General features: G+C 36.2%; 2 protein-coding genes across 2 annotated transcripts; both read left to right on the top strand.

Moving 5' to 3' along the window:
• Window positions 1-3,182: 3,182 nt before the first annotated feature.
• LOC117403924 (C-X-C motif chemokine 10-like) lies at window positions 3,183-6,274 on the top strand. The gene is made up of 4 exons (XM_034925193.2): window positions 3,183-4,649; window positions 4,991-5,117; window positions 5,219-5,308; window positions 5,723-6,274. Exons 1-4 carry the CDS (start codon window positions 4,595-4,597, stop codon window positions 5,736-5,738), a joined length of 288 nt encoding a protein of 95 aa, XP_034781084.1. The 5' UTR covers window positions 3,183-4,594; the 3' UTR covers window positions 5,739-6,274.
• Window positions 6,275-7,916: 1,642 nt separating this feature from the next.
• Window positions 7,917-9,994, top strand: LOC117403528 (C-X-C motif chemokine 10-like). Its single transcript, XM_034005683.3, has 4 exons — window positions 7,917-8,154; window positions 8,504-8,630; window positions 9,210-9,296; window positions 9,477-9,994. The coding sequence occupies exons 1-4, from the start codon at window positions 8,100-8,102 to the stop codon at window positions 9,490-9,492; spliced, it is 285 nt and encodes a 94-aa protein (XP_033861574.3). The 5' UTR covers window positions 7,917-8,099; the 3' UTR covers window positions 9,493-9,994.
• Window positions 9,995-11,198: the final 1,204 nt, after the last annotated feature.

Genomic DNA, 11,198 nt, shown 5'->3' with positions numbered 1-11,198 from the left:
CTAATTGTGTGGTTATGTGTGATATAAGTACGTTCATTCTTTTACACTAATTGGAAAAGTGGAGGCCTTAATCACAGTTGAGTTAGCAAGGTAAACATTGCTAGAAAGCATTCATTCATGTTCTTCTCCCTCAGGCCAACTATAAACCCAGACATACTGTACAATAAGCAAACTGTGCTTTAAGGGCTTCAACATTCCTTATCATTATAGAGTTTTGTAATAGATTAAACCTTTGTAAGAAATATGAATGTAAACAGTATGTAACTTACAATACATTACATTAGAGTTACAATCTCAGCCTTTGACACAACTTGGGATTACTGTTGAAAGAGATCACGTTTACCTGAGGAACACAAACTCACTATACTTGCAATGCTATCTAGCCTCTTGTTCAGTCATGGTTTTAAAGACTCTGAGGTGTTCTTCAGTTAAGCAAACTCCACATGCAGCTAAAACCAAACTGTCCAATAGAAACCAAGAACTGCAGCACGACCAAACATACTACTGTAATTTTACAAATAAATACATTATTCATAACTTCAGATAATCAGAAATGATGAGGTGAAGCTGCTGTAAGGCCCATAGTCAGACATTTTGACTGATGACTTCAGCATATTAACTATAATTTAATAAAGGTACAGTATTCAAGTCCTTCAGATTTGTTTTTTAATCGGAAGTGTTATCATTTGAATGTAAGCTGTGCCTTGTGTAACAGGGCGGAGACTGGGCATGAACCAGTGTATTGTTATAAAGGGGTACATCGGTACCCGTGTAATGTTAGAAAGTGGTACGCTGTCACATTAAGTGGTACACTGTGAGATTTTGGTACAGGTGCAATCAATTGCGATGTGATGTGTTTTTCTATTGTCAAACAGAGGTACATTTACCATTAATTATACATAATTTTTTTGCAAACCATTAATTATATATTATTTTTTGCAAACTAAAAATGGAAACAGACAATCAATTTGTCTAAAATAAATAAATAAATAATAATAAAATAAAATAATTGACGACTAACAAGACACAATGAGAAGTCCACCGCAGAAGTTACAGTACAACAATGTACAAGACCCCATGATGTATTGGATATGATAAATATTTGCACGGACAGTGGACTGGACACAATCCGTAACGGCAGTGTATCACACAACACTGCCCGTTACACTTGCTGTTGAGCTGTTACGCACAGCGGTGTTTTTAGTTACTGGGTTGTGGCAGAGCAGAGGAAAAGACCTGCACATAATTACCAATACAATAAACCATTCATTTCCCCAAACAATATGTTATTTTAAATAATAATAATACACCAATACATCTTAAATCATAACAATACATCCACCCGTGCTAAAATAAATAATGCATATATATATATATATATATATATATATATATATATATATATATATATATATATATTGGTATGATTGAATGTATTTTGTTTATTTAAAGAGCGCGAGAGAGAGAGAGAGAGAGAGAGAGAGAGAGAGAGAGAGAGAGAGAGAGAGAGAGAGAGAGAGAGAGAACACGAGGTAAAGAAAACGAAAACGAAAGTATAAGTAAACAAATGCTGCGCGTGCTAGAAGCCACCAGCACGGTTCTTCTTGTTATTTTGTTTAGTGTCCGTGTTCGTGATTTGTTTTAGTTCACCCGAGTACCTGCCTTGCTTGTGTTGTCAATGTGATCCACGGCCTCTGGGTTGTCAGCTGTCTGGTTTGGGAACGGCAACCCTCGGATCTTCTGATAAAAATCATAATGTTTGTTCTTCATTTAGAAAAATCAAATGTTACTGATACATCGATAAATGCGTATGTGAGGATTTATCTCAAAGCCTTTGCAGAAATGAAAAACTTGGATTCTGTTTAAAAAGAAAAAACGAAACTTTGGACTTAAACTTTGACAAGATATTTCTTCTAAATCAGTTGTCTGTAGACAGGGAGAAGCTGGAAATTCCCACTCTTTCTTGACTTTCTGCCAACAGAGTAAACATCCTAATCGAAGGTAGCACACATACAGCTGGCAGAAGCCAAAAGAGGCTTCAACAAAAGCAACAATGTTGTTGTTTGCAGCTATTGGTAGTAAGGCATCAGAATACAGAAGATGCATTAATATCTGCATACAGAGATATGTTTTATAATGTCGTTTTATATACAAGTTATTTTAATGCAATGTTGAATCTGTGCCACTCCCTGTGCAATTACAATGAGTAAAAAACAGTATAGCATAAAGGCACACCATGCATGTTAGTAGTGATTAAAAAAAGTAGGGGGTATTTTATTCAGTGCATGAAAATAAGAATTTTGTACCTTGTGCTGATGTTTATTTTTGTATTACTGTGCTGTTAGTGTTTTGGAAAGCACCTGTTAGGTTATATAAAATGACATATTTATGTTTTCTTGACTCGACGCTTTATAATAAGGGTGGTTGCCGATGCATTGTGAATGGTGCTGATTTGTATTGCACGTTGTTAAATGACACCACCAACCTTGATGTGTGAGCAGGTAGAGATCATATAAGTATATTTCAGACTAATCTTTTTTTTAATCATTTAAAGATGTAAGATTGATGCTATATCAGCGTAGTGCTAGGAAATGTGAAGGAAACCATTTCAAGTCCTGTAACTTTTTCAATCTATAGTAGCCATAAGCAGTAACATTAGTGCAAGAACATATTTGCACATTCCAATCCGTTTGTATTTACTGTAACCTCAAGTTGCTGGTTACCCTAATGCATACATTCAAGATTTATCTGCCTCAGAGTCTTGTAGTTGTTTGTGATGTTTCAATGCAAGTGGACAGCATCCAGGCCTTATGGGAATACAGGTTATTCCAGTAATGACTCTGATGAAGAAAAGTAACTTCAGGTAAAACATCCGAAACCGCAAACTGGAAAGCCACACCATTTTTGCAGCTTCTTAAAATGCACATCCACCTTAGCTTTAGATTGGATGTACCCCAACACAAGTGCAATAGTAATGTAGTATCAAATAAACAAACACAAGAAAATACTAGTAAAATTATAAACAGTGAATGAATTAGTGCAATTATAACGTTACTATATTATTTTGTATATTTTTAAACATACCACATCTGGCAACATCAGCACAAGAGCTGTTCAAAATGTGTGAAATTAAACCTAACAAGTGACTAATATTTGGAACATTAAAATGGAAAAAAAACTGGTGCACCAGGTACCAATTTACACATATTTTGGGGATGCCCCTCAGTGGCACATTTTCGGTCTACAGCAGCCTCTCCAGTCTGCTTGGGGCGGCTGTGCCTACTGTACTGTACATCTCCCTCCCTATTTGTATTACCTGCTGATTCAGGATTACAGCTGTCAATCATTGAATAGTTCTAGCAGGCATTACTGCAGCAAACATTCTGTCCCTGTCAGTATTACAGAATCTTGGCAATACACATTCAGAGGTCATTTCTTTCTGGAGCGAACTACAGCAAAAAATTTGTCTTGAGAAGATAATACTGTATCTTGGATGTTGGCTCCAGCTGCAGTGGTCAAAGTAATATTATAGTACACAATGTAATTAATGTTATGTAGACTTTTGCTATGCTATTATTTATTTATTTATTTATTGCATTTATATAGCGCTTTTTATACAAAATTATCGCAAAGCACTGTACAGTACATAGCAGAAAAAAAGAACAAACCACAATACATTTCACAATGCATGTCACACATACAACTGCCATAATCAGACCATTTAAATAACAGATTTAAATAACAGTATACACATAATACAAAAGCAACAATCTTAAAGTTACATTAAAACCCAGTAAGATAAGAAAGCATTTTTAGTCTTGACTGGAAAACTATAAAGGTCCCAGCTTCCCTGACAAATGAAGGCAGAGCATTCCATAATTTAGGAGCTCCACAAGAAAAATCCCTACATCCTGTGTTGCTTTAGTTGACCCTAGGAATAACCAGCAGCCCTGCATCCTGTGATCTCAGAGTGCAGTTTGGAAGATAAGGGGTAACTCCTGCAAATAACTAGGTGCTAATCCATTCAGGGCATTGTAAGTTAACAGCAAAGTCTTAAAATCTGTTCTATACTGCACAGGGAGCCAGTGTAAAGAGGCCAAAATGTGTAATATGTTCACTTTCCCTAGTTTTAGTCAGAATTCTAGCGGTGGTACTCTGAACAAGCTGCAAGCGGGATACCGCACGTTTTGGGACACCAGAAAAAAAGTGCATTACAATAATCAATTCTAGATTAAACAAAGGCATGCATTGTGTTTTATTTATTTATTTCCCTTTACTATCTTTTTTTTAGAAAGGAAACAATAGATTACATTGGGGTTCATTACCCAGCATCCTGTTCAAGAGAAGAAGTGATACTCAGGATTTATTTGAATGCTTGGATATTTCTTCTAAATCAGGTGTCTGTAGAAAGGGAATCTGTAAAACTGGACTTTCCCGTCTGTCTTGAATTTCTGCCAAAACAATGAAGCTTAGCAATGATTGGTAACCCAGCGTAAACACTATAAATAGAAGAGATCTTTCTACTCTGCACTTCATTTGAAGTTCTCAAGACAACAGAGTCCAGAATCCAAAAGAAACTCTAACAATAACAGCAATGAACTCCACAGCCGTCCTCTTTGCTGTTTTTCTCTTGTTTGCAGCTGTTGAAGGTAAGGCATCATATTGTATTTTAGCTCAGAAATGAATACTATTCTGCATAGAGAAATGTTTGGGAATCTGTAGACAAAATACTTAATGTATGTATTATTTTTTTTTTTAATACAAATTCAGTATTGTCATCATTTTTTTTTTAAATACTGGATAAGTCAGAGAGTATTTCCAGTAATATTGAATACTGGTGTCTTTCAAACCTGTTAAGTAGTGGTGTTGTTTTATCCTCTTCCTTTTAGCTCATGCATTTTTAGACAGCAGACTCTGTCCTCATTACAGGTAATCTGCAAATATATCCAAAACACACCATGTTTATTTTTTCCTTGTGTATGTTTTCCAGGCTCCCCACTTTACAACAAGGGCCGTTGCCGCTGCATTGGGAGCAGTGCTGACTTTATACATTTAAAACGCATTGAGAAGTTTGAAGTGATACCAGCATCCCCAATGTGTCAGCAGATAGAGATTGTGTAAGTATCGGATCAGTTAGCATCATTAGGGAGCATCCTTTACTATCTGAATAAAGCTTGTTGCATTATTTTACAATACTGACTGTCATTTTATTTTCTAGTGTTACAATGAAGGACACTGCAGAGGAAAGGTGCATGAATCCCAAGTCAAAGCAGGCACAAAACATCATCAGCAACTTGCTAAAGAAAAGGTATGTATTTACAGTATACTTCTCTTCAATGTCAATGCAGAGGGTGACTCTGGCAATACAATGCTTCTGTACTAAAGTACAGTGGCAGCCCAAGGACAGCTAGGATGATATGAGCCATTGGTAGAATGGACTTGTACCACAGTGTTAACATTTCATATTTTGACATACTAAGCATGTTACAACTAGACAGTGGTAATCCATTGCTGTACCACAGTACCATATCAGAATATCCAGAGCACTGTACAGTACTAGTTTGAAATCCATTGCATTGCCATTTCTGGCAATCTTTCAAATCATTTTATTGTATACTTTTGAAAGTAATGAGATTTAGAATGAGTAGTTTTTTTTGTTTTGTTCTGTGTGTGTGTTTTATTCTGACTTTGAAAGATTAGTAATCAGTAAACTTTGTTCTAGGTCCTCACAGAAGTAAAACCACCGAGGCAATCCCAAAGCAATTCTGATGTGACCCACAGACAATTCTTCAGGAAGCTCTAGGGTTCTTTAAAGTCCCAGTTGTCATGGTTACTGTTTCAGCCCAGTCTAAGATTTTTTCCCCCCCAAGTATTCATTTTGAAAACAAATGTGTGACAGTTTGTTTTTAGTTTGAAACATTAGGCATTGTATTTTGTCATATAAAAAAATGTTTGTGTTACTGTACCTTAATATTATAGTACAGTATACAGATAGAATCTAGTGAATGACTGCATTTTTTGGTATCTCATCTGGGATCCTGTTCAAAAAAACAAAAGCACATTATACCTTTTTATAAAGGAATCTGTTCAGACCTGTGCTGAATTACTATACAGTACATCATTTGTAACATATGTACAGTTGTATGCATTGTGTAAATACACTTTTGTTGTTTGTGTTTTATGTAAATATAATGTACTTCTAACTTATCATGTTCATAATTAACTGCTAATGAACCTGTTTTAAAATGTTGAAAATATGTAAATAAATGACTGAATTTCAGAACATTGTGTGATTACTTGCCAAGTTCATGGCTTAAGAAGTTCCTTTATTTGGAACTGCTAACAGCTATACCAATCAGAATACTTTGGCATCCCCCATGCCCTCAAGGGAAATGATAATGCACCGCATCACAAAACACATTTAAAAACTGGAAGTGTAAAGAACACATCAACATAATGCAGCTTTTTACACTTTAAACATTATAACCCAGTGGGTGTTTCCTTCCAGCTGTTTTAAATATGGTTATAGCTCTATAAGAGGTATATATCTGTCATATATCCTGGTCCAGTAGTTGTAACTATTTACTCTGCCATGATGCTAGGGCCGCGCAAAGGTGTCAATGGTTTTGGATTGGATTTATACTCAGATTGGATGTGATATTCGTTTGAGTCAATTGAAAGTAAAGAACAAAGAACTGAACTAAAAAAAAAAAAAAAAAACATTTTGTAATGTATACATAGAATAAAGCTGAACATAACATAAATTAGAATATGTTACATCATATCACTATCACCACAGATGTCTAAGTTGTCATAGTCACAGGATAAGCTCTACTGATCTTCTCCGTGGTTCACTCAAGAAAGTTTATAATCTCTGAACGATTATAGCCAAGATAAGACTGGGGATCTGGAGGATACAAGGTGTACACAATTCTGATTTATGTTTTGACATTAAAGCTTTAAATGCTCATATATCAAATGAATCATTTTGTTAAATAAGATGCTCATGCTCTCAGCCAGCGATGTTGTTTGTGTTACTTTACCTTAACATTAAAGTATAGTATACAGCCCTTTAAATTATACGATTAAATAATTAGAATCTAGCGGTGCTGTAGTGGCGTTATAGTCACACATGGCGGCAGAAAATGAGAGAAATACATCAAAACACATACTTGTGGTAACAGAAAATACCTGTAAGATTAGACCTTGCTGTGCTGTTTTCTATCTTCCAGGATTACTTGAAAAAACTTTTTCAGAATTATGAACTGCTTTGGGCAACTCTGATCTATCCCAACGCCTGGTGGCACTGTTTGCCGGAATTAGCGTTTTCATTCTTTCTGGTCAAGTAGCAGCACGGTGTACCCCTACAAAAGTCAGTGGATGCACCTATTCATTATTGTCACTCGAGAGTTTCCCAAAGCTAACTTTTACAGACAATATCTGCAGCTGCTGTGAGCCTGGCATCGCATGCAGCAGTATATGTGGCTGTGTTTCCTAATGATACCAATTGCAATACTCTTGCTGGCAATAGGTGTCAGCTGGGATGCAACTGAGGAACTGAACAGGCTGAATGCTGCATGAAGCTCATCTGTGTACAAAATGATGAAACATACTATCAACCAAAACCAACAGCCACTACCACGATCACATCTAAGAATGCATTGACATTCTGACTGCTTCTTCTCTCAACAAAGTACACACATAGATCTCCGTAACCTACTATGAAGATATTTATATTGGGCTGCAAACAATATATTAGATACGTAGGGTTTATTAAAAAGCATGTATGGTTCTTCTAAGTCAGATGCCAGGCCTTTGCAGAAATGAAAAATACTTGCATCACTTTAATAAGAAGAAGTGATACTTAGGATCTGTTTGAATGCTTGGATATTTCTTATAAATCAGGGGTCTTTGTTGAAATGGAATCTGAAGTGGCAAAACAGGACTTTCCCTCTCTGTCTTGAATTTCTGCCAAAACAATGAATCTCATGAATGGCAACCCCCATGAAAACAGTACAAATAGAAGAACTTTTTCACCTTTCACTGGTTCAGTACTCAAGACAAAAAAGAGTCCAGAAGACACCTGAACAAAAGCAGCAATGAACTCCACAGCCGTCCTCTTTGTTGCCTTTTTCTTGTTTGCAGCTGTTGAAGGTAAGGCATCATATTGTATTTTAGCTCAGAAATGAATACTATTCTGCACAGAGAAATGTTTGGGAATCTGTAGACAAAATACTTAATGTACGTATTATTATTTTTTTTTAATACAAATTCTGTATAGTCGTAATTTTTTTTTTTTTTTTAAATACTGGATAAGTCAGAGAGTATGCTCCAGTAATATTGAATACTGGTGTCTTTCAAACCTGTTAAGTAGTGGTGTTGTTTTATCCTCTTCCTTTTAGCTCATGCATTTTTAGACAGCAGACTCTGTCCTCATTACAGGTAATCTGCAAATATATCCAATATACGCCATGTTTATCCTTTCCTTGTGTATGTTTTCCAGGCTCCCCACTTTACAACAAGGGCCGTTGCCGCTGCATTGGGAGCAGTGCTGACTTTATACATTTAAAACGCATTGAGAAGTTTGAAGTGATACCAGCATCCCCAATGTGTCAGCAGATAGAGATTGTGTAAGTATTGTGGCGAAGTGGGGTATTCTTTGTCATGCTTCAGGACCTTTTCACTGTCTTTCGGTGTAAAATAAGTACTTAAACAACAGCAGCTAGGGTGTAAACAGGGCAGTGCCTGTATATTTATTCATTAACCACAAAAATGAAACAAACAAAACAAAAGCCTAACACTTAGTGAATACGTTCTAAACTATAACTCGGCGGCTAAGCCATTTAGCAGTCCCCAAACAAGACTACCTTTTCAATAGATTTTCCAGGCCTGTCCCCACAGGTCTCTTCTCACAGACCCAGACCTAGCATTTTAACCTGCTTATATATCTGCCTGATTAATCCCAGGCAGGTGTCTCTCATTAAATTAGAGCCAGGTGATTCCATGTCTGGCTCTACTCTGACCCTATGGCATTCTGGGGGATGTAGTCCTGCAGCAAACCCCTGGACTACATATTTCCTCCCCCTACTCTGCCACAGTATTGACTCAGTTAACATCATGGGGGATCATCCTTTACTATCTGAATAAAAATTATTGCATTTTTTTTAAATAGATTATGTTACCATACTGACTGTCATTTTATTTTCTAGTGTTACAATGAAGGACACTGCAGAGGAGAGATGCATGAATCCCAAGTCAAAGCAGGCACAAAATATCATCAACTTGCTAAAGAAAAGGTATGTATTTACAGTATGATTGCCTTCAATGTTATATAGAGTTGTGCTATGCTGTTTATATCCTTTATTGTGTCATAGTTAGAACTACTTTTTTTGTTTTTAAGTACATTGGCATCTTAAAATGGTTCTGTGTTTATGTAGCCTGACATTATAAATTCTAGTCTGTAAATTATGTTCTAGGTCCCCACAGAAGTAAAGCAACCAAGGGAATCCCAGTTCTGATGTGGCCCTCCCCATCTGTCCTTCATGAAGCTCATAGGCATCCTCAATCCCAGCTGTCATGGTTACGGCTTCTCAGAATGTTGATAATGATTTAGGTACATATTATAAAACAAATGTGACCATTTTTTTAGCTTGTCTTTTGCCACATAATACAACAACATGTGTTAAATTACCACAATTGAATTGTATAGCATACTGCCTTTTAAATTACATGGTTACCTAATTAGAATCTAGTAAATGTCAGCATTTTTGTGGTTAGCAAATACAGCATTTAAGTGAGACCATCTGCCCAAAACACATTAAGGCACATTAAGGAATCTGTTCAAATATGTGATGAATTTGCATGAATCATTTGTGTACCAGTATATAAACTTTGCTTGGATGTTTTGTACGAATATTATGCATTTCTAACATAATTTTTTAATTTTTAATTTTGTGTTTTACATTTTTTTTAAATATGTAAATAAATTACTTTCAGACTATTTTGTGGTTACTAGCCAATGTGCTTTGGAGCATAATGAAATATGTGATTTAATCATACAATTACTGTAGGCTATATTACCAAAAAATGCTGCAGTGTAATTGTAACAGACTGATTATTATTTTATTAAAACACCCATCCATCTATTATCTGTAACTGCTTAATCCTATAGAGGGTCGCGGTGAACCACAGCCTAACCCAGCAGACACAGGGTGCAAGGCAGGACTACACCCTGGATGGGATGCCAGTTCATCACAGGGAAACTTAGAGAGGCCAATCCACCTAGCCAGCATGTCATTGGATTGTGGGAGGAAACTAAAGTACCTGGAGAAAACCCACATGAACACAGGGAGAACATACAAACTCCACACAGACAGACACCTGAGGCTGGAATTGAACCCAGAACCCTGGAGCTGTAAGGCAGTAGCATTAACCACCGTGCCACCCTTTATTAAAACATTTTTGCAGTAATTGTTTCACGATAGTGTTGGTGTCCTTTACAAAAATATTTCTGATTTAAAGCTTTGTAAACAGGTCCCTTAGCTTTGCAAGAAGCTGACCCAAAAAACATTCACTTTTCATGTAAAATAAAAAAACAAACTGAAATATAAACAACATCCTATTAATGGATCAACTGGCAAAATGTTTAAAAGTGGTAGATCATGACAATAAAATGCATGCATATGGTCATTTGGGTTAAGATTAGATGCATACTGGCCATTGTTTCTTGCACATGTCTTGTAAATCTCTAGCCTGTGGTCTCATACGTTAGCTTTAGTGAAAACAAGGGTCTGTGACCCTGGAGAGAAAGGCTGCTGCAGAGGTAGAGTGAGGAGGCGGCTATGTGAAAATAAAACAACAGTGAAGATAACAGCATGAGTTTAAATGGGTTGGGGTCCTGTACTTTTTTAAAAGAATAATCCATTAATTTTTAGTGAAACTAAGTTATTTTCCCCCCAAAAAATGTCTCAGCATAATTTTGGAATTAAAACACAGTGAAACCCACAGTGTTTCCTTTCAATCAAATGTAAATACATTCAGTAGCGCTGTTTAATGATGCACTTGTGTTCCATATTTGGAAATGGTCCTGCAATTACATGCAATGTTGATGGATTCAAATAATCAGAATTTAAATAGATTGTTGCAAGCTTGAACCTGTGGGTTACCAAACTTCTTTAAAGGATTGTGATACAAAAGGC

Source organism: Acipenser ruthenus, chromosome 1, assembly GCF_902713425.1.
Source record: "Acipenser ruthenus chromosome 1, fAciRut3.2 maternal haplotype, whole genome shotgun sequence".
Classification (NCBI taxonomy): Eukaryota; Metazoa; Chordata; class Actinopteri; order Acipenseriformes; family Acipenseridae; genus Acipenser; species Acipenser ruthenus.
Note: the sequence above shows the minus strand (reverse complement) of the source record. Positions and strands in the feature narration are given on the sequence as shown.